Source organism: Petromyzon marinus, chromosome 41, assembly GCF_048934315.1.
Source record: "Petromyzon marinus isolate PM22_M1 ecotype Great Lakes invasive population chromosome 41, UKy_Petmar_22M1.pri1.0, whole genome shotgun sequence".
Taxonomy (NCBI): domain Eukaryota; kingdom Metazoa; phylum Chordata; class Hyperoartia; order Petromyzontiformes; family Petromyzontidae; genus Petromyzon; species Petromyzon marinus.
The window spans coordinates 329,408-353,917 of record NC_133707.1 but is presented as its reverse complement, the minus strand read 5'-3'; the positions used below and the strand labels follow the sequence as shown (position 1 = coordinate 353,917).

Genomic DNA, 24,510 nt, shown 5'->3' with positions numbered 1-24,510 from the left:
TTATTTTGCACCGTAAGTAGCCAACCGTGATAATCAGAGGTGTGTGGGGGGGGGGACAAACACAAACTAAAAAGTATGAGAGAAACACACCCAAGGCGCTGCCAGTGCTGCTCGTGGTGGTGTATTTATCTGCCTCTCTTAGAACACGGCTGCAAATAAAATCCACATGAGTTATATTCGACTGTAGATTTAAAGCTTTCGTGACTGCAAGGATCCATACTCTTTGGTTCTATTCGGTAAAGTCACGTGACTTTACCGAATAGAACCAAAGAGTATATTCGACTGGCAACGGCAATGAGGTATTTTTCACCGCTTAGCAAGCATGCCTGAGGATCCCTAGCAATGCAACATTCTATAGCAATCTAACATGGTGGTGTGTAATAGATGTATGTATATTGAACCTTTGCACCGTGCATAGCCAATCGTGCTCATTAGAGGTGCGGGGGAAATGACAACAAACCAAACACAAAAAGTAGTTCTAATGAATTCAGTTTTCAATCTAGACGATTTAATATCACATAGCTCCAGTGGTTTCACAATACCGGAAGCAGGGGCAATCCAGACGGCTGCAGAAGTGCATCTGAAAGCGCGCCATGCAGTGACCGTCCTTGTTTGATCGCCAGCCAAAAACCAATGAGAAGGTGACAAGAATTCGCGAGCAAGTCAGCTTTCAGCTCCAGAGGTCATCCGCTTTGATCTCCCGGTGCAGCAGTTAAACAATGCAGGAAGTTTCTTTAAATCCACAGCGCCCCCCCCCCCCCCCCCGTCCTGCTACCCACCTCTGTCCCCGCTGTCCACCCAGCAGTCGAAATGGGAACACCGTAGTTAGTCGATCGGCAGGTCACGGTGTGGTGGGCTCAAGTGTGGGTGCTTGAACCTCTTCCAAGATGTCTGACCAGCATGACAGATGAGATCTAGAGAGGCTGTCTCTGGTGGGAGCCTCTTCCGCCCAGCATTGGCATAAGCGAGGGAATTGCAGAGCTGCACCTTTGATCTCCCATTTTTTTCAATACGCGTGTGTGTTTGTAGTTCTTATGCTGTCGGTGCTTTTATTATAATTACTATTCCATTTATGAGCGTCACGTCGGCAGCAGCAGGAACATCCCCGTTTGGGAACTTGATTCTCCGCGGTGAATGTAGCAGGCCTCTTAATTGGCTAGAGTGACATCAGTCCGTCACGACACACAGAAGAGCCGTGGATTCTGGCACACGCGCTGCTCTGCGACCTGTGCAGTCGCGTTGACCGAGCCGTGCGCCCAACCCCGCTGCACCACGAGCAATGGGCTTCGTGTTGTCTCCAAACCGGTGGATTCCTCGCGGTTCCTTTCGGTGGTCCTCTCCACAGCCAACAGAGTGTGCTTTACTCTTTGGTTCTATTGGGTAAAGTCACGTAGGTACTTTACCCAATAGAACCAAAGAGTATGGATCCTAGCAGTCACGAAAGCTTTAAATCTTAGAGGGTGCTTTGGTTGTCTCCCCCGTGCCGTGGCAAATTGCCGGAGTTGGTGGCGAGGACCCGTTATACGATCGCTATTTTCGAGCAAGGCCACTTGCCCTGCCGGCTGGCCTTGGGGTTGTAAACCGACCGTGTTTGCCTCTCCTGTGTTACAGATCACCAGAAGCTGGAAAGGGAGGCTCGGATTTGCCGCATGCTGAAGCATTCCAATATCGGTGAGTCCAGCCTTGCCCGTCTGTGTGTTTCTCTGCCCTTGTTTCTGTGTGTGGGGTGGGGGAAGGGAATGGTGGCAAAGTGCTTAGAGCACTGAACCCGTGTCCCGAGTTAATTTCCCGCTCGGCAGCAACAACGGTGACGAATATTCCAACCAGTCCGGGTCTCGCCGAGGTTGACTGGGCCTTGAACGAGTACCTGCTGAGGACTGTACTCATCAACACTGGGGAGACGACAAAGGCTGCCAGGCGTGGTGTTGGTCACACCACACTTTCTCGCGCCGTGACGGGCTTCAGAGGTGCTACTCGCTCATGGCACTTGTCCCAAGAGTCCGTTAAAAGTCTCTCTGTGCGTGTCCTGGGTCATCTGACTGATGTCAGCTAAGACATACGGAACATCGCTCCCGTGTCCTCCTGACAACGAGCCTTCGGCCCTTCATGCGGCTTCAAAGTGCACCGAGTCTGGTACAAGCGCTGGGTGGTCACATCGCCATCACTTAGTGATGCATGGCAGTTTTTTGTGTTATCTTGACACAAGCTACCTAGTACGGTGTGTAAACGTCAGCACTTGAGAGACAAAGGTGGCTAGGCGTGATTCTGGCCACCAACAGGACTTTATAGGTGCTCGCTGACCCAACAGTTTGGTTTAAGCTGCACGGGGGATCTTGTGTTTTTTTTCGTTTCTGCCACTATGTGTGTGAATCTGCATGTATTCGTTTAATGGGATCTAAATGTATGCATGGATGCATGTTGAACTTATTTCGCACTGTACGTAGCCAACTGTGCTAATCGGAGGTGCGGGGGGGGGACAACAGTCTAAACACAAAAAGCAGTTCTACTAAAATGAGTTTTCAATTTAGCTTTAAAAGTGCATAGTTCCCGTGGCTTCCTAATATCGGTATGGAAGAGCGTTCCAGACGGCTGCAGAAAAACTCAGGAGGTGGAGGAGAAGCAACAACAACAAGCAAAGGTTTGGGCGGCTAAAGCATTGAGCTCGTAAACCCGCCAGCTACCCTGGTGCATGCGTCTGAAACTATTCACGTATTTGTTACATCGGCGATTACAGCAACTCTTGCGGCTGTACGGGTCGCGTGTCCTAATTACTCCCAGCATGTACGAACTTGCAATGATCGATTCCCTTGGCGCCTGATTCGATGCATTTGTCGCGAGCTTAAGAACAGATCGTTATCCAGTGAAATCTGATGTATCTTGTGATCTGCTGCTGTCAATGAACCTCCTCCACCACCGAGTCCACTCGCCCTTAAATTAACACTCAGCCTGGCACAGCCGCTGCGGTGATATATTTTCCACTTAGGAGTGAATTGTGGCTGCCGCGCTGGTGTTTTGTTTCATGATTAGTGTCTTGCGCGCACCCGTGCATCGTACTCCGTGTGGCGGCGTCGTGCGTTTTATTTGTGAGCGGGAGCCGCTGTCATGATCCAACATCGTAATTACGTTTTTTTGTGGCGGCGCTTCTCGCCTCGCTTGCTCGTCACGTGCCGTATCCGATCGGCGGGTTCTGGTGTTTCTAGAGCGCACCTTTCTCCCCTGGTCGCGTGTGCCGCCTGGCAAATGATTAACTCGGTAATGGGAGCGAGTTAACAGGACACAAGTCCCCGTGCGTGCACGGCTTGTCATAACTTGGCACTGTTCATGTTGTGCCCATTATTAAAACGGCTTCTTTTATCTGCTCGGCAAATAATTTGCATGTTGACTCTGAAACCATTTTCGTGCTCGTGCCGTGCTTGCTTTGCTATAAGCGGTCACAAGTATCTCATTGCCATAGTCGAATGCAACTTAAGGGGGACTAAGAGAGACAGAGAAATCCGCCACCACGAGCATCACTGGCTGGGTCCAATAGCCATGGGTGTGTTTCTCTCATATCGCAGCTTTAACAATTCTGGCAGTGATGTTTTTACTTTTATTTTGTGTCCCTTGCTGGTGTGTGCGTGCACGTGTGTGTGGTGTCTGCGTGTGTGTATGCGTAAAGATCCCTGTATAGCCTTAGCAGACTGTAGGGGCAAGTGCTGTTAGCGAGCACCTATGAAGGCCGGAACGGTATGTGTGTGCGATTACCTGCGTTTTGTGATGGAGTAGTGGTGCAGTGGTTGGCACATTTCGTTCAGAATCCAGCCACCCGACTTTCATTCCCACTCGCGGCAGATTTTGATGACGAATATCTGAAACGGTCTTGGGCCCTCCCCGAGGTCGACTCGGCCTCAAATGAGTACCTGGTGCAGTGGTGGAAACATCGCCACTGGGGAGACAAAGGTGGTAAGGTGTGGAGCTGGCCACCCACCACCTCGTGTGCCATGCCGGCCTTAATCTGTGCTCGCTTAACAGCACTTGCCCCAACAGTCTGTTTAGGCTATATTGGGGGGGGTCTTTGTCTTTGAATCTATTTGGGTTAACACCTAGGTCTGTTCCATGACCTCCTGCGGCTGAGCCTTAGACACTTTGTCACGTGGCCTCTGAGCACACGTAGCCTGGCACAAGCACTGCGGTGACATCCCCATCACCTCGCAACAAATGGCGGTCTATTGTTATTGTTTGTTGACAGCATGCGAGTGTGCATGTGTTGTGTGCGTGCGCCTGTGCATGTTTTATGCGGGCGCACATGCGCGGTATGCGTTAATTATTTTTTAGACGCCTCCTCAGAAAATCATTAAATTTCACTTGCAGTGGTGCAAGAGACGTTTATTTGCATCCATTAAAAAATATAACATGCGAACATGACATATCCATGTGACGTGTCCTGAATATCAAGGTTGGTCACTACGCTTTATTATTCAATTGTTCAGGAGATGGCTAGGTATTCATCTCCATAATATTTCCATATTGGGCAGGAAATAATAAATGAAGTCATTTTTTAAACAACTGAGATCTAATCCATGAGACTGCAATAAAACAAATCTCAGAATATATATAAAAAAGTATCGGCACAATAAGCTGGGGAAGACCACGCAATTAGGTAGGTAAGCAATTTGAACAAATGAAATCAACTGGGAGTATCCCAATGCAATGTCATTTAAGTAATATTATTTATAATTATTATTTCTGCACCTACGATTCGCACGGTTGGCTACGTACGGTGCAAAAAAAGCTCAACACACAGTACATACAATATCACGGATGGAGATAGAGGGCCCTCTTATAAAGTGACTCCAGAAGTAGTTCTTGAAACATCAACTTGCGGAGTCATTCTGACAACGGAGTGGTGTGCACTGCTAAGCTGTGAGAGTTCTCCATCTCCTGACATGACCCGCGGTGAGCACAGCTTTCATCTAATTGGCAATAAAGAGCCCAATAAAAAATAATAATGTAACATTTGCGTAATATGACGTGCTGGAGCTGATCGTTTGTGCACTTTTGCCATATCCAAAATCCGAAGCGCAAACATTCCCAGCCGTCTAATTTAATTAAATTAGGTTTTTCTGAAATGTTCTTATGCAATTACGTTAATTAAGGTCTCCTTTGCAAGATTGCGACGTGAATGTCAACGGGCGGGCCCGTCTGGTGCCCGAGCGAAGGCCGCCGGTTCGTGGAGAGCTCCGACAGGAGGACGAGAGGGGCCTCCGCCAATCCCGAGGACGCGCACGCAGCGAGCGTTCTGCTCAATTCGCCCGTCCCTTCGTCCGACCAATCATTTTTCAACCAAAACCTTTCCCGGGGTCAATGAGGTGCAGTGACCCCGGATAGTCCCCATTCTTCCACTGCACCCTCCTCATTCACGCCGGCACCGACGCCGGAGTTTCTCAACACCCCAGCCGTCGTTCACTTCACCCCCCCCCCCCTCCGTGTTCCGCGATCCCCATCTCTCTGCCCGTACTCGCCGTCCGGATGCAAATTAAGGCGTCGTGTGTCACGCTCACCCCGGTGATTCGGTGAACGTGGGCAGCGTTGTCTTAGTGCAGCGCAGCATTTGCATTTGAACAGGGCCCCCACTTATTTACGCATCCCCCCCCCCGACTATGGTGTGACTGCATATCCCATGAGACTGTCTCTTCGTGTTTGTCTCTGTCCATCTCCCTCTGCATCTTGAGTCTCTGCTTGCCTCTCTCCTCGTGTCCCTCCCCCCCTCTCTATCTGTCTCCCGAGTCTCTCCCTCTCCCTCCGCGCCTCTTTTTACCTCTTGTCAGTGGCCGTGTCTCTCTCGGGGTGGCACCTCGCCTCGCCCCCTCCCCTCGATGCCCAGCGTCTAGCGACGACTCTGCCGTCGAGTCATTTTGCTGACCAACATTTCCCCCGCGTAACAATGCGGAAATGTGTAACGTGTATCTTTACTTATTGTCCAAGCCTTCAAGGATGATGGCATCTCCCATTACGACGTAGTTCATAATTTGCAAGCCTGGTCGACTGCGAGCAATGTGACCGGATTAAAATCCACCCCACAATTTAATGGTTTTTTTTAACACAAAACAACTGAAACCTCAAATGTAACAACAGTGTCAACCTGTAAAATTATGGTTAGCCAGGGTCTCGCTCGCGATAGCGATTCTCAACCGGCTGTCACCTGCTTCAATAGCAGACATCAATCTCTCGGCTACTCAATCGATCAATCGATATGTAATAAACACTGTACAGTGTGTGGTTTTAGGCAACGCCAATGGCTGCAAATGAAGCTGGTTGTGTGGCTAGAAACGTGAATGTTTGTATACACGTATATTTGCATATGGTCACATCACCCGGAATGCACCCGAATCTCATAAGATCCTCTGCGGTGGCAGAGTAAGATTGAGCCTGGATAGTACTTTGATGGGTGGCCACCATTCGTAGCAGGTGTAAAACTATTGTAAACGAAACTATATATTTTTTTTATTTTACCAGGTAAGGCCCACTGAGCTTGTATAGCTCCTTTTTAAAAGTGACCTGGCCACAAATGATAGCTCAAAATAGTGGCGTATGCGGAAATGTTGAGCAGTCAACTCCTCTTAACGCAAGTTTCTACATGTGGAGGGGAAAAAACAGGAGGACCCGGAGAATAATCCACGCAGCCACGGGGAAAGAGGACATGCAAACACAAAATATACAGGGGTCCGGGTTGGGATCGAACCCACAGCCTCCTGTAAATCAGGCGGGGTAGTTAACGTCTCCAAGCCACCGTGGTGTTTTCGGCTGTGGAACGATGTGAGGTGGGCACCAGAGGGCAGGACCGCAAAAGCCATTGTTGAACCGTACATCAGTGAACTGCATGTGTCTTGTGTCCTCTGCCCTGCTTTCATCCAACTCTGACCAGCGTGGTGAAGTACAGGACAAATAACCCCCCACCCCGCCACGACCTCGGTTCAATGCCTGGCTACAGTGCGCAACAACGAACGACGGCGATGTCACCACAGCGCACGGCAAATAATGTCCCCGTGTAGCCTTTAGCAGACGGTTGGGGGGGGGGGGCAAGCAGCACCGGGATGAAGGTCGTGGGTGGCCAGCACCGTGTTCGGTTGCCCTTTATCTGCCCAGAGCCGATGTATTGCGCAAACCCAGCAGGTGCCTCCTTGATAAGGATGAGGAGTCCACCGAGCTTGCAGGCTCTGCAGCAGGTTCCGGTATTCGCCACGGTCATTGGCCGCGAGCGGGGAATCGAACTCGGGTCGCCCGAGCAACCCCCTCCACGCCACAGGGCATCGCAAAACGATGCAACATCGTAGCCACACGTCGTCCACAAAAGGCACGGTCACAAAACCCGGTGTGAAACAAAAGCCTCGCCCGGTGGTTTATTTATATTCATTTAAATGTCTCTACCTCTTCTTTGGTTCTTTCGGTAAAGTCACGTAGAATGAGAATAAAATAATAAATTGATAAAATAAAATAACACAATAATATTCTCACGACGTTTCGGCCACAACACAAGCGGCCTTCATCAGGTGAAGGGGGCGAGACTGTCTGGTAGGACAGCGCTGGAGTGAGAGAGCCACGTTCAGATCACGGCTTTTAAGCTGTGTGAGAGGAACAAAGAGCCTTGACACAGGAATTAGCATAAAATTTAGCATTGAAATGGCTGAATGATTAGCTTGTGACTGGTCACAGAAATAGCTATGTTAAAAGTTAAAGCATACACATCCGCAGAGGCACCCATTGTTAAAAGGAATTAGCATAGAAGATGGCAAACTACCCTTTCTGGATGTCTTAATTAAAAGGAGACATGATGGTTCAATGAGCCACTCTGTCTACAGGAAAGCTACCCATACAGATGCTTACTTGAAACCGGATTCCCACCACCATCCATCCCAGAAGAACTGCCTCATCAAGACTCTATACCATAGAGCCCAATGCATTTCCGACCAGGAACACATTACCAGTGAACTCAAGCACGTACACCAGGCTCTCAGGGCTAATGGCTACTCCGACTACACAATCCGCAAAGCCATCACTCCAGTCATGAAGAAGGATCCTCTTGTGGAGCCACTCAAAACCATCACCTTACCCTACATTGCAGGGGTCACTAAAAAGATCTCCAAAATCCTGAATAAACACAAGATCCAGGTCCGATTCAACACAGTACACAAAATCCGTGATTTAGTTCCATCTGTAAAAGATGCTCTTCCAGACATACAGTACCCAGGCGTTTACAAACTAAAGTGCCTCTGTGGTAGTAGCTACATTGGAGAAACCAAAAGACATATCTCGGACCGCATCCGCGAACATAAAGCAGACTTGAAACACGGTAAGACGAACTCCTCTGCCGTGGCAGACCACTGTTACAATTCAGTGGGCTCACATGACATTGACTTCTCCAAGACGGAGGTTCTTTGCAAACCAACCGGCTACCATGAGAGATTCGTTCATGAGGCCATTCACATATACAAGCACAGAGACAATTTCAACCGAGAAGATGGATTCAGGCTTAGTAACCACTGGAAAGATGTGTTAAATCATTTCTGTTCTTAATTAATTGTAATTTTACGATGTCCTTCAGACCGCAGCTCTTTCGCCAGCATTGCCTCTTAATACCTCTCACACCACGGTTAATGGTATGGTTTACAACATGGAGCATACTAGGGCCTCGCAGCTGTCTCTCTCCCCCTCCTCTGTTCCGACCATGGACGAACTCGTCCGTCTGAACGGGGCCCATAGCTATCCGTGGTACGGAAATTTGAGGGTAAGAATCCACCCATTTTTTCGCCATATAGCATTGTGATATATAACGACTTATGGTTGGTAGCTTAGCTGATTGGAGAATATAGAGTTTATTGATAACATGAAGGTAATTTATATTTTAGTTTTTATTGGTTCACTATATAGTACTGTGAATAGCTCAGATGTGTAGTCATTTCTGTGACCAGTCACTAGCAAATCACCCAGTTATTTCAATGCTAAATTCGCCTAGTTATTTCAATGCTAAATTCTCCTGTTTGATTTGTACTAAGTGCCTCGGTGAATGTGTATGCACTGACTTCAACGTAGCTATTTCTGTAGCAGTTACAAGCGAATCACTCAGCCATTTCAATGCTAAATTCTATGCTAATCCCATTGTCAAGGGGTGCCTCTGCGGATGTGTATGCCTTAACTTAGCTATTTCAATGCTAAATTCTATGCTAATTCCTTTTAACAATGGGTGCCTCTGCGGATGTGTATGCTTTAACTTTTAACATAGCTATTTCTGTGACCAGTCACAAGCTAATCATTCAGCCATTTCAATGCTAAATTTTATGCTAATTCCTGTGTCAAGGCTCTTTGTTCCTCTCACACAGCTTAAAAGCCGTGATCTGAACGTGGCTCTCTCACTCCAGCGCTGTCCTACCAGACAGTCTCGCCCCCTTCACCTGATGAAGGCCGCTTGTGTTGTGGCCGAAACGTCGTGAGAATATTATTGTGTTATTTTATTTTATCAATTTATTATTTTATTCTCATTCTACGTGACTTTACCGAAAGAACCAAAGAAGATGAATCATTGCAGTCACGAAAGCTTTAAATCGAAATTTGTCTCTACCTCCCCGTTTTCTGGGAGGCGAGAGATGGCTGCTGTGTGGTGTGTTCTCGGGGCGGCATCAAAATGCAGATGCGGCCGATGCAAACGAGGGGGGGGGGGTGCTGCTATATTTAGGCTGAGCGATATCGGCGGCGGCGGGGATAAAATCATTCGGCCATCATTCAAGCCCGAGAGCGGGCGAGGCTGTGCGTCTGCGCGAGTGGATTCTCCTCCCTTGCGCGGTGGGAGGGGAGGCCGCAGAACAGGTCGGGGGGGATTCCGACGGGAGAGCTGCTGCTGCTGGGAGCCGCTGCGCGACGAACCCGTCCACCAGAGTTCAATTCCCGCTCGCGGCCACCAACATCACCAGTGGCGATTCATTGAACCGGTTCCTGGCCGCCCCTCCTAGGTCGACTCAGCCTCAAATGAGGCTCAAATGAGGCTGAGTCGACCTAGGAGACTAAGGCGGCCGGGCGTGGTGCTGGCCACCCACCCCCTCGTGTGTCCTGTCGGCCTTCATAGACGGTCGCTAACAGCACTTGCCCCAACAGAATGTTGAGGACATACGGGGGGGGGGGGGGGGGGGTGGTGGTATGGCATTGCGGATGACTTTAGGGTGCAGGAGAGCTGTGGAGGTTTGTATATTTGGGAGTTTTTGGAACGAAGCTGAGGTGGGTGGGTTGGTGTTGTGATGCAGGATTGGATGACACATTGGCTACTGGTGCTGTTACTGCTGCTGAATCTGTCGGGAGCTCTTAATGAGCTGTCTCATTAAAATTCTGCCCAAGACACCGTGCTGGGGGCTTCCCTGCACCGATCGTGATGCCTTGGCATGTTACGCACGTATCCTTGCACAACACGTGTGTGTGTACGTGTACGCGAACATCGATGAGATTGTGTGTTGGCTTTAGCGTGAATATCATCACGACAGCGGGGTCTATTCCTGGGCCACGGTTGCACAGTGCCAGCGGCAATCGGTGTTCCAAATTTCAAATTAAGTTTTGGATGAAATAAACACTGGGTGTGCGTGTGCACGCGGTGGCTTATTGTTTAGAACGGTGGTGTAGCGGTTTGCGCTACGCTGTGCTACCAACCTACCAACCTGGCCACCCGGGTTCGATACCCGCTCACGGCCAACATCAGTGACGATTATCTGAACTGGTCCTGGGCCTCCCCTAGGTCGACTCGGCCTCAAATGAGTGCCTGGTGCGATGTGCAAACATCGCCACTTGGGAGACAAAGGCGGCCGGGCGTGGTGTTGGCCACCCACCTCCTTGTGTGCCGTGCCGGCTTTTATAGATGCTCGCTGACGGCGCTTGCCCCTACAGTCTACTAAGGCTATACGGGGGGGGTCTTAGTCTTTGTGTGCGTGGGTGTCCTTGCTCCTGCGTGTGTTGTGTGTGCGCTTGCGCCGTTCCCATTTCAATGCATGAAAATGTTCCTGAGTGTAAATCCTCCGGGAGCATCGCTTTAAGTATGCGGAACGGGGCGGGGGGGCTGTAGCAGAGGCCTCTTCTGATCCCACGGTCTATCTCTTTCTCGAAACTGATTTTTTATTTACCAGGCATCCTCTTGTTTATTTTATTCTTATTTCCCTTTTAAGAATCCCATAGCACGGCGCAGCGAGGCGCACGCGGGGGGTGTCGTCATCTCGGCGCGTTACCTTCGAGCGGGAGCGTTCCGATAAGGTCACGTACGATTTCGTTTCAGAAAATGTCATTGTTTGGGTTTGTCCCCCTTTATTTATATTTTATCGGTTTTGTAATTTGTTTTCCATTTAGACCTCACGTTGCTTATCTGTGGGTTTTTTTTCTCCATCTTTTTATGTTTTTGGGACGAAGAAAACATGGAGCTATTTTAAGCAAAAAAGGAAAATGATACCCGTTTTGTTTTTGTTCCATCTGAGAGCACGTTCGTCGTCGAGATGGAGCGATACAATGAGATTGTGTGCAGGTACTGTAGGTGGATCATGATATGTGGTGGCGACTCGGGGAGGCCTTCACCTAGCAGTGGATTGACCATGGCAGACGATTACATTTGTCCATAAAAAAAGGATTTGGAACAAAGCATTGTAAAATATATAATTATTATCAACAACAAAGAAGTTAATAATACAAGATCGGCAAATTGAAGTAAATGTTTCACCAGATTAAGAACGACACGTCGACAAAGAACCTCAAGGTTTTTTTTTCTTCTTGGAAACAGGAGACGATGGAATGTGCTCCGGGTATCCCGCGATCAATCCTCATTCGCTTGGCTCCTAGTGGGACACCTTCCCAGCTGTGTCCCAGCCGGGAAGGTGTGTCTCAGCCGGGAAGGTGTGTCCCAGCCGGGAAGGTGTGTCCCAGCCGGGAAGGTGTGTCTCAGCAGGGAAGGTGTGTCTCAGCAGGGAAGGTGTGTCTCAGCAGGGAAGGTGTGTCTCAGCAGGGAAGGTGTGTCTCAGCCGGGAAGGTGTGTCTCAGCAGGGAAGGTGTGTCTCAGCCGGGAAGGTGTGTCTCAGCAGGGAAGGTGTGTCTCAGCCGGGAAGGTGTGTCCCAGCTGGGAAGGTGTGTCTCAGCAGGGAAGGTGTGTCTCAGCCGGGAAGGTGTGTCTCAGCCGGGAAGGTGTGTCTCAGCAGGGAAGGTGTGTCTCAGCAGGGAAAGTGTGTCCCAGCCGGGAAGGTGTGTCCCAGCCGGGAAGGTGTGTCCCAGCCGGGAAGGTGTGTCCCAGCCGGGAAGGTGTGTCTCAGCCGGGAAGGTGTGTCCCAGCCGGGAAGGTGTGTCCCAGCTGGGAACCCCAGCCTCAATATATCAAATCGTGTGTACGTCACCCTCCGCTACGGTGCAGCCATTCGCGAGCGGTATGTAGGCCACGCGGAGGGAGCGGAGGGGGAGAGCTCTGGACACGCAGCGGAGTTGGGGGTGCGGGGGGGGAGATGTGGGGACACCCGGTGGGGGCGGCGGTGGGGCTAAGGTGGATGAAAGGGAAGCGATATCCTCAAAGGTCCTGGGTGCCACAACCAAAACGAGCACGGGTCGGATTATTTTTTTTGTTTCTCCCAGTCGGGGATTTTCCACAATTCGGAGGCCACCGCACGCGAGATATAAAAACATTCTCCTCGTGCCGTTGTCGCCGCCACCGTGGGGCAGGAGAGTGGCGTTGTGATTGATGGATAATTCCTCGAGCGGTGTTCTTCATTCGCTTAACAAGGAAAATGGGTCCATGGCAGGGGGGGGGGGGGGATGAGGTGGGTAGGTGGCTCATTTGCGCGAGGGATGCTGTTTGGGGAGAACCCGCGCCAGATCGCGTCGCTCCACGTTCTTGCTCACAAGGCAGGGACGTCGTTCCACATCCGGTTTCAGGTGAAGCGTCGTCCGTCGAGTAATGGAGATAATTTTTTTGTCGCACCTCCGATTTTAGCACGGTTGGCTACGTACGGTGCTAAAGAACTTCAACATACATATGTTGTATTATTATATTTCTTTACCATAAGTCATGGATTCTGTCGTGTTGTCATGGGTTAGCACACCCGAGTTGAATTTCAGAGGTTGCGGGTTTGACCTCCCGGCGTGGCAGCTGAAACAATGAAAGTAAAAATTTTCGTCTATTATCCCAAATTGCATCTCAAGATGCTGAACATTACGAAATCACATTTTTTCGTAAATAAAAACAAAATCTGTCACTTTGTGTTAAATCCTCCTACCGCCTTCTGTCCACCCAGCGATATAAATAGATGGGCCACATACTCTTTGTTTTTTTCGGTAAAGTCACGTAGGTAAAAAAAATTAAAACAACTAAATTAAATCACGACGTTTTGGGCGCAACACTAGCTAGCGTCCGTCATCGGGTAGGAACACACACAGCGAAGACAGTTGCTGAGAAATGTCAAAGAGATCGCTCTGACACGGGTTTATATAGCTGAGGAGGGTGGGGGGGACGAGAGCAGGGTGTGGGCTGGGGGAGCAGTTCTCAAAGATGTGGATACAGCTCAAGTCCCACAGGTGGGGGGGGGAAGCGGGGGAGAGTGGAATCGAACAAAAGTACCACACGATTAGAAAGCTGCATCTCAAATGTCCTAGTGATGTGCAAGGCTGGGAGTAAAAGACTGGTGATGTGAATATGAATATAAACTGTAAGGCAGCTAGGGTAACGTTTAGATGCGTCCGATTAGACTGTTCGCACAGCAAGCTGCGCATTGTTTGTGGTTGTTGTGTGCGTGTGTCATACCCTCCAGGTGTGCGCGTGTGTTGGCGTATCAAAGAGTGTGCATCTATCACAATTGAAAGCATGTCCCGTTAGCCAATGGGCATGCAGGATTTTTGGAGCTGCTGTTGCATCGAGTATAAATTGAGCCCTGGGGTGGCGGGAGGGTAGGGGTTTGTGGGTAACGGATGGAGGTGGCACAAAGCACGGTGGGGGGGGGGGGGGATCTCTGCAAGCTGACACAGCAGACGTATATATCTCAGTCTTTTTTTTCAACGTAATTGACGTTACACAAGACACTCAACCCAATTCAATTTAATATGCACCGTCTTGCAGATAAGCACCGGGGATCTGCCCCCCCCCCCTTTCGCTGACTTCTTGTGTGAATCTAAATCTTCATTATTGAGAAAAAAAACAATATGGTGCAGTGGTTAGCAGCGCACTGGACTTGCAATCCAGAGGTCGCCGGTTGAACTTCGATCTCCTGACGCCGCCGTTGAATCAACGGTTCGAGTTTCTTAAAAAATCCTCTTCCGCCAGCTCCGTCCGCCCGGCAGTTTAGATTCACCACAATTAGTCGATCGGCAGGATGCGTGTGGTGGGGTAAAGTGTGGGTACTCCCACCTCTAACCAGAGCGCAGCGGTACCGAGATGTTAAATCCCTTGCCTGGTATGCAGGAGGTCATGGGTTAGATCCAGACAGTAACCCCTGCTGTATATTTAGAGTTTGAATGTTACCTCCCCGTGGTCGTGTGGATTTTTCTCCAGGTCCTCCAGGTTTTTTTCCGTCCCACATTTAGAATCAACATGTGTTTAGTATAGTGTGGCTGGTATACATTTACACATGATATAAGCCACTTAATTGAACTATCATTTGTGTGGCCAGGTCGCCTCTGAAAAAGAGCTATATAATCTCAGTGGGCCTTTTCTGGTTTAAATAAAAAAAATATTTAGAAGTAATGGAAATAGTTTGCTCAACATGAAAGAGTTGACTCTTTAGAGCTTCCAATGGAGTGCTCCTTCCACCAGCAGCGGCGTGAGCAGCCAGTCGCGGGGCTGCGCCTCTTACCCTTTTTCAGTGAGCGTGAGAGACGCGGCATGACGATCATTTTAGCGGTCTTGTTACACCACTGGCGCCTCGAGATATACGCTGCATAAGAGGCGCGATTATAAATAATAAACGACGATGATGGTGGTGGTGGCGGCAGCGGTACCTGTTGATGCCGGTCACACACACTTGTAATGCAATACGAGTCCAGGGCCTGTGACCGCATCATGCTGAAAGGGCTCAGCCTCGTCAGTTCCTAGAGGCTAAGCGGCATTGAGCCTGGATATTGCTTGGATGGGTGACCACCATGCACGAAAAGACGACGTGGGAGGGCATTGTGCGCAGTAGAGGATAGTGCAGCAAAACCTCTTGTTGTTCTGCTTACCCCCCCCATCCTCTTTCACCAACCCACACTGACCAGTGTGGTGAAGTATGACCAAATATCTTTCATGGCCCCCTACAAGGTGTGGGCTGCACGTGTACTTCCAGTCCAGCAGTGGAGCGACCAAAACGATGCGCCACATGTGTGCATCGACGACGCAGTGGCCGTCATATCACCTAGAGTTGTGTGGTGGTGAAATAAAACAATATACAGCCCCCGTTGTCAATCCACTGCTGGATGAAAGCCCCCCCCCACCCCCCTCCAGCCGTGATGGTTGTATGACCATACTTCACCACGCTGGTCAGCGTGGGTTGGTGGAGGAGGGGGGCACGCAGGAACGGTTCTGTGATACGTTGGCCGATGGCTTGGGATTTAAGGCACGTCGTCGGATTTATCGCACAGCGCGCCGCTACCAGTTCCATCTCAATCGTGGTGATATATATTTTCGAGCAATTTTCGCGCATAAAATTGGACCTAGGTGAATTAACTGGAAATATTAATTTATTTAATGTATTTTTTATAATTGCCAGTGCCCAGGCTGAGACCATCAAAAACCCAAGGCAGCAAGTTGAATTGCTTTCCTGCTCAAAAGAGCATTGAAGCCGGTGCTCATCTGCTTTTTACAGCCACGAGTCAGTGGTGGAAATCCCACGAATGAATGTATTATCCATGGCACAACCACTGCTGACCTTCGCCCGCAAAGTGGTACCTATTTTCTAAACCATAGCAGAATGATGGGACCGAATCAATCCCCCAACCAGGTTTCGAGCCGCTCGCTCGACTGCTGAGCCATGTGGCATCGGCACAATTGGATCAATCGCGGGTTCATTGAGCCTGGACTCAAACCCAGAACCCGAAGAGGTGCTTGGCTGAGTCACCTAGGCCACCTTGCCACTGGTACTATTTTTAACTCCGTCGTCTGGGTTCTGCAGCCCGTGGTTGTATCATCCAATCTAATTTTTGAGGTCAGGATGGTTGCCATGGATTTTTTTGTCACATGGTACTTGAGGATGTTTAAAAATATAAAAATATAAAACGAGCTGTTATGTGTAGGGCTCAAAATCGATGGGTATAGAATTACGGGGGTTAAATGTAAAATGTAACGATGTGGGGAGAGGCATTAATGGCCCTCTCCGTTAGGGGAAATTGCACGCGTCAGGTGGCCCGAGCAGGCGCCGTTTAATTGAATGATTGATACCGAATCACTTTGCATTGAATTCGCATTTAACGTTGAGCCTCCCAGGGTCGCATGTGGGGTAGGGTAAAGGGATCGAGCCAACAAAACCAGGCCCCGGATTATTTCGTCCCGTTCAACCCAAGCTTGCCCCAAGGGCCCGGAGCGGCGTCTGTCAATGGAGATGAATCGCATCCTCGGGGGTTTTGACGATTGCAACTCCCTCCTCCTACGGACTCTACCAAATCCGTCATCTCCGAGCTCCACGTGATGTACGTGTGTACTTTGAACGTCTTTCGCACCGTACGTAGACAACCGTGCTAATCAGAGGTTCGGTCCGGCCCGCACATTTACGGGTGCTGGCCGGACTTCTCGGACGCACCCGTAAAATGAGATCCCATCCACCCCCCCCAACGATCTGATTCCCCTCCACCCCTCCCGTGCCCCACTGGCTCCCAATCTAATCGCAGATCCACTGACTCGCCCCTGCCCAGCTCTCCCCTCTCGTCGCACTCGACTCCCCTCCACGCACTCTCCTGCCTCTCCCCTCTCACCTCACTCTCCTCCCCTCCACGCACTCTCCTGCCTCTCCCCTCTCACCCCACTCTACACCCCTCTACGCACTCTCCTACCTCTCGCCCCTCTCATCTTGTTCCGTTTAACGAAGCTGTTCGCTCCAACAAACCGAGGCTTTCTGCCGAATCCCTCGGTCAACTTTCGCTCAGTGGGAGGTCACAAAATCTCCTCTGTTGGCCCATGCTGTCCGTGCCTTCTACTCCCTGTATCGGTTAAAGTCCAGGCTCACAAGCCCTTCTTTTCTTCTACCCTGTGACTGACTGCCTTGACAAAATAACCATGTCCACCGTTTTTATACAGCATCTCGGCACGCTATATAAAACCAAATTGTGCGCTGTTGTAACGCTGGATCTGTATTTTTTGGCGAATCTTTTCTTTTGCTGGTTAATCTGACAGAGCACATCAAGGGGCCGTAAAAGGAGGATGACCGATATTGCCCCGGCTTTTTCGTGCACACGCACCACCCGACAGATGCCCCCTCTGGAATTGCAACTAAAATTAGTGCAGCTTAGAGAAGAGGAGGGAATTTGGGGGGAGTGGGGGGGGCAGTATGGAGAATCCTGGCGTTCTTTGCACGAATAAAATGACGTGTGCGGTAACTGCCCACTGGGGCAAACGATGTAAGGAGAAGTAACAAAAAATTATCCCAATTATTGAATGGTAGTAGCGATTTGCCCGTGAGCGGCAGTTTACACCACACCCCTCCCCCGCCATGCTCATTGACGCAGCCGCCGGTAATTAAACCCCAAGTCGATTTTTTTGCGCGGGGGTCCGATCGTTGTTCGTGGCGGCGGTGGCGGCAGGCGGGGAAACGCAAAGCCCAGCGCTGGCTGCAGGTGAAGACGCGCAGCATCCGCCGGTTTGGTGCCAACGCCGTCGCCACCGCTGCTATCTTCGCATTCCCTGACCTCGGAGAGGATTACAAAAAATGCATCTGAAATGAAAAATCGAAGGGTGAATAAATAAACAAACGCGTGACTCTGACCGTTCGAAATAATGCGCTGCGGGAACATTATCTCAACAGGGGAGGTGTGGAATGTGGGGTGGGAGCGACCGCGCGAAGTCACGTGGGGCCGCTCTTACAAGAACGGATTTGAACTCTTTGCCTGGGTCTATCCGCGGTCCAATGCGATGTCACGTTACGTTTTACTGTTTGTGCTTCCCTGGTCACTGTTGGACTCGGGTTTACTGCACATTTCCCCTACAAAATTAATTGATGTACCCAAAGAAAAGGATAAATTTGTTCTCTCCATGGAGGTTCCATTCCATCGCCAGTCTCACCCATTAGGAAGCATTCCATCGAGCGAGGGGTCCTGGCCCAAGCCCACTTACATTGCTTCGTATGCTTGCCTTGAATGAAGATGCTACAAACGGGAGATCATCGATCACCCGGCGGCTCTGTGGGGTGGGGGGGGAGCGGGCGCCGGAATTTCAAAAACGCCAGATAATCGCTACTAATCATTATTTTAAATGGCTTATTTTTGCACATTCTTGTATGACATTGTTTGTATGTTTTTTATATATTTTTTTTATGTTTACCACTCCTATCTCGAAAACTCTGCATGGGGCGATATGTATACGTGCAGCATTTTATTGCTTAAGTTGTATATAGTGTATATAATATTTGACACTGAAATCAAGCATAGCCACTTTTTTTTTTGTCACGCACGTGGTGGCGATTGCCGGGCTGGGTTACGATGCAGAACCCGTTTCAAATGGTGCTAATCGGTATTCAAATGATGTGCCGGCGTTACCCTCGACGCTAAAGTGGGGGGGGGGGGGGGGGGGGGGGAGACGCGCAACGATGTTTTGCAATGAAAGCAAATAATAAATGGGGATCGTGACTGAATCGTGACCATTCCTCCCGGATGAATCTCGAGGCTCGCGTTCATCGGCAGCGCGCGATTCATCCGTCCACTGAGCTGCACGTCCCCCCCCCTGCCCCCCGCGAGGGATGAAGCGCCGGTGTCGGCTGATGGATGACGTTGGCCGGTGGTCTCCTGGTGGTGCCCCTCCCCCCATGCTGGGTCGTAACCCATTGAGGCGGTGTCTGTGCTCCATAGCGCACAAATACAAAGACCCCCCCACGTAGCCCTTCATAGACTATGCGGGCAGGTGCTAATTTTGGCTGTCGTTCTTTCTGTGTGCCCATCTTTTATTCCACGTGTCCATACGTCCGTCTATCTGTCCATCTCTGCCCATGTGTGTCTGCATCTCTTTCCATTTGCATGTATCGTCCATATGTTTTAAATGTTTCGTGTCTCCATCGGTCCATCCATATGTCATCTGTTAATTTTTATGGCTGTGTTTGTATAGCTGTCTGCCTGTATATCACTATGCCATTCGTCTTTCCGGCAGTCCGTTCTTCATCAGTGGGCGTGCGTGTGTGGGTGTGTACGTCGGGAGTGATGGCACAGTGGTTAGCGCACTGCACTACGAATCCGGCGACCCGAGTTCGATACCCACTCATGGCCAACACCAGTGAACGGTTACTCCCATAGGTCGACTCGGCCTCAAATGAGTACCTGGAGCAATGAGTAAGCATCACCATTGGGGAGTCAAAGGTGGCCGAGCGTGGTGTTGGCCACCTACCTCGTTTGCGATCCAAACCTTCATGGGTGCTCGCTATCAACTTCATTGTGATTCTTCAGGGATGTTGCCAAGGTGATGGAATGGTCACCACACTGGACATGCGACCCCAAAGGTCGCCGGTTCGACTCCATCTCCTGGAAGGCGCGGCAGTCTCAACAATGGTTTCCCCTGCCGCAGGAGTGAGATATGTCAGGACCGTGAGGGATGATGTGGTGGCGGGGGGGGGAGGGTTTCCTCTAGCAGTGGATAAAACATGGTGAATTGCAGCTGCATCCTCAAAGACGAGAGCTCAACTATTACTATTTAACATATTTATTTTACCAGGTAAGGCCCACTGAGCTTCATAGCTCTTTTTCAGAAGCGACCTGACCACAAATGATAGCTCAACGAAGTGGCTTAGCATGTGGACATTTATAGCATAGCAGCCAAATACTCTAAACGCACGTTGATAAATGTGGAGCAGAAAAACTGGAGGACCCAGAGAAAAATCTAAGCGACCATGGGGAGAGCATGCAAGCTCCAAATACAGCAGTCGTCAGGGTCTGGATCGAACCCACGACCTCCTGCATACCAAGCGAGGTAGTTAACATCTCGCCACCGCAACGTGTCATGGAACTTTATTTGCGCCGGTCAAAATAATGGTGCTCACTGCCGGCGTCCTGTCAGCGAAACTGGGCTCACAAGGAGATATTTGTTTCCGTGGAGGAGTTTGGTGATGGGAGCGAGCTGCTGCGCGGTGTACAGTTTGCGTTTACACGCAGGGGCCAACGGGGGGGGGGGGGGGGGGGGTTTCTTCAATTGAAGCCACCCTCCCACCTATTTCGCCATCATCTCTCGTGAAAAGTGGCCCTGCTCTGCTGATAATTAACATGACATGTTTCCATAGCACAGGCGTGACATGTACGGGGCTGTTACCAATGGCAAGTACCTTGTCGGTCTTTTAATGGTCGCAACTTTATGCAAGAATATCTATTTTTCTGTTAGAATGCGGAGCTTCTCATGACTGCACAGATTACGTAAACCGATTGCATTCATCATATCATCATCATTAGCCATGATCTATCCACTGCTGATTGAAGGACTCCCAAAGCCATCACCATGTCCTCCTAAGGCCCTGTGGTGTAACAATCCATCTATTGTGGCTCCTGCACTCGAGCTGCATTCATCCATCGCCCCTTCATCTTGAGTGCGGTCCCCTACTTTGACTGCTCACTCTCTAATTCGTCTCGACTGCCGGCCATCATCCCTCCTAACGATGCCTGCTTCCCCGGGGATCTCCCTTACTTTCCTAAATGACATCTCAAAACGGCGTACGTTTCTCTAAGCGACGTCTTCTTCCCTGTCTGTCAGTGCAGTTACAAGCATGCACCTTTCCACGCTTCTTCGCACACTTATCTGGCCCACAACCTTTCACAATAAGAACACATACTTCACCTGGAATGGTACATTCTACAAACAGAATGAGGGTACCCCAATGGGTTCTCCCTTATCGCCAGTGGTAGCGAATGTTTTTATGGAGAAATTTGAGACGGATGCCATTCAGACATCCACCCTACGTCCTTCCTTGTGGAAGAGATACGTAGATGACACGTTCGTCATCTGGCCATATGGCCTTCCAGCACTGAACCAATTTCTCAACCACATCAATTCCATAAACCCGTCTATCAAACTCACCATGGAAGTGGAAAAGGGTGGGAAGCTTACATTCCTGGATGTTTTGATCGAGAAGAGACCTGATGACTCGTTGGGACATTCGGTCTACAGGACAGCCACCAAGACGGATGCCTATCTAAAGCCGGACTCCCACCACCATCCAGCCCAGAAGAATTCCCTCATCAAAACACTACACCATAGGGCCTGTTGCTTCTCTGACCAGCACCACCTAGCTAGTGAATTGGAGCACGTACACCAAGCCCTCAGGATGAACGGATACTCAGACCGTACAATCCGCAAAGCTGCTTCCCCAGCCATGGGGAGACAACTTCTGAGGATCCAACCAAAACCATCACTTTTCCGTACATAGCAGGGGTTACCTAAAAGATTTCCAAAATCTTAAACAAACACAGGATCCAGGTTCGTTTCAACACAGTACACAAAATTCGTGATTTAATCCCATCTGTAAAGGATGTGATTCCTGACATGCAATACCCTGGTGTCTACAAACTAAGTTGTGGTTGTGGGAGCAGTTACATTGGGGAAACGAAACGACATGTCTCAGACCGCGTTTGTGAGCACAAGACGGATTTGAAACATGGTAGGACCAATACCTCTGCCGTTGCTGATCATTGTTTTAACGCTGTGGGCTCACACGAAATCGATTTTTCCAAGACGGAGGTACTCTGCAAACCTACCGGCTACCTTCAGAGATTTGTTCATGAAGCCATCCAGATATATAAACACGGACACAACTTCAACCGAGAAGATGGGTACAAACTGAGCAATCATTGGAATGATGTTATTAACCAGGTAAAGTATTAACTGACTGTGATGTTTCCATCCTACCTGCCTATGTCAGCTGTTATTTACGACTCTCGTGTCTCTCTCTTTGGATTTCACTCTCATGTTCGCGTCCTTGTATTGCACTCCCATGGTGCTAATCTCTCATTAACACTGCTGTTGTGCGCATATGCGGGCATGATGCTCTTATGCGGCAATGGAAGCTCATTCATGCTAATCTCCCTCCCTAATCCCTTTCTCCCTAATCCCCCATTAACACAACTGAGGTGCTAGTGTCCGGGGGTTGGAATTCCTTTCCAGCTCGGATCCCGCTTGCTTGCCCGTTGCTACATATATAGCCTTGTTGTAGCTGCTCTCTCGTTAGTTCAGCAGTTCCACTGCTGGATTATTTTTTTTCCGCCTGAGGACGACCGCTTGTGTTGCGATCGAAATGTGATTTATTTTATTTTATACCTACGTGACTTTACCGAAAGAACCAAAGAGTAAGAATCGGAACTTTTGACTCTCTCGGGGTCAACTCGGCCTTGAATAATGACTCTGGCGTGGAGTTGCGTCACCATCAGGAGTGGGAAGAGGAAGGCGGTCGCACCACTTGGCCCCCGCCGCCCACTTGTGTGCCGTTCTGGCCTTAATGGGTGCTCGCCCTTGGGCCTTTAAACGGGCGGTCGTCAAAGGAGGTTGATTGGAGGAGATCTTTGTGCTCGTGAGAGTGGGACGCAGGAGGCTGTGTGGGTGGACGTGAGATGAGCGGATGGATCAGTGCTGGCTGATTCATGTGCTGGGTGGGTGGCGGTGGTGGAAGTGCCTTTTGCGAGATTTTTTTTTCTTTTTTTCTGCAAAGTGCAATTGCCTTAGCAGGAGCGTGGAAAATTCACCCCGAGACTTTTTTCCCTCGTGTGCCTCCGATTAATCGGGCCTACAGGAACGTGTGTGTTCTCGCACACACTCACGCGTGACTTGTACAGAGACGGTATGCTGGTGGGAGAGTGCTGTTTGTGAGCGCCCATTAAGGCCAGCGCGGCACGAGGGGGTGGGGGGCCAGCACCCACGATCTCCTGGTATGGAGGAGGTCTTGGGTTTGATCCTGACCCTTGACGCCTGCTGTATATTTGGAGTTGGCATGTTTTCTCTCCCCGTGGTAGCGTGGATTTTTCTCCGGGTCCCACGGTTTTTTCCTCCACATTTAGAATCGACATGCGCTTCGAGAATTTTTTCTGCTTTAAATTTCCACGTGATAAGCCATTTCAGTGAGCTATCACTGAAAAAGCGCTATGAAGCTCGGTGGGGGCTGATGTACTTGTAACTGGAGCCATTGACGACACCGCCAACAAGATGCCCACGTGAGGCTGAGTCAGCTAAGGTTTACGGATGCCCTGAATATTCGCTCGGTGTTGTGTGCATTTCCTGGGAGTGACTGTGGGTCAACGAGATTGTCACTTGGTGTGTCACTGCTCCCTACACAAGCAAGCGTGTGCTCTAACACGTTGTGGATTTGCCATTCGTCAGAAATGAAGGTTGGCCACCTTGTCCACTGTGGACCCAAACGTGGACATTTCGTCTGTGTCGAAAACTGTGCAGTGTAAGGTTCAACATGGCAATACCGGTAACCAAAGATCTCGGTTACAAATACATTTCTGCTGCCACCTGAACACAGATGATAATTTTCCATGACTGCGTAAAACTCGGACAGGTGGTAACCCTAATCGGACCACAGATACAAACTTCTCATATTTGGCTTGGTGGCGTAACAGGAAGAAAGAATGCGGTATCGCCTTGCGAGTCTAAACTCGGCACTTCCCCTTTACTGTGGGTGCTGCCACTGTGAAACACTTCTGTACAATTACCACTTTGTGCTTGGTAAAAAGAAAACCATGTTGAAACCAGCAGAATTAATTTTTGGTACTTTTTATTTCAATGTATTTACCATTTTAGCAGAGTGATCCCGGCCAGGCCACGTTAAGCACCCTCCTTGGAGCGCCGGTCACTAATTGGCGATATTCCGCATGAGATGAAATAGGCCCTGGTGCCTTATCACAAGCCTGCAACTTTCCTCGCATGAATGCTCCCCCCCACCCACGCTAGTGCACAATTCGTGCACGTGTCTGCCAGAGCAGCTTCGTTTAAAATAATAAGACGCATATTACTGTATTCTCCATATAAAATATTAATACACGTTTTATTGTATTCTCCGGATCGTGAGGTGCTCTGGAAATCGAAGAAAAGTTTCTCATTCAATATGTTCCGGACGCTGCTTTGGAGTAAAAATTATTGGTGTAAGGCACGGCCGCTGGAGTACAAGGTACACTTAAACCTAAACTTTTTATTTTATAAGGTAGGGCCCACTGAGCGATATAGCTCGTTTTCAGAATCGACTTGGCCACACATGATAGCTCAGTTAAGTGGCTTATACCATGTCGAAATGTATAGCATCCAAATAATTTAAACGCTTGTTTCTAAATGTGGATGGAGAAACCGGAGGATCTGGAGAACAAAAATCCACGCGACCACGGGGAGAACATGCAAAC

At 49.7% G+C, this 24,510-nt stretch overlaps 1 protein-coding gene across 2 annotated transcripts in view; it reads left to right on the top strand.

Annotated features, from left to right (window-relative positions):
* Positions 1-24,510, top strand: part of LOC116951021 (calcium/calmodulin-dependent protein kinase type II delta chain-like) — a 96,655-nt gene that overhangs the window by 30,959 nt on the left and 41,186 nt on the right. For both annotated transcript variants that reach the window (XM_032969290.2, XM_032969291.2), the window contains exon 3: positions 1,612-1,671. In XM_032969290.2, the coding sequence (XP_032825181.1) occupies positions 1,612-1,671 (60 nt within the window). The remainder of the gene's footprint in view (positions 1-1,611; positions 1,672-24,510) is intronic.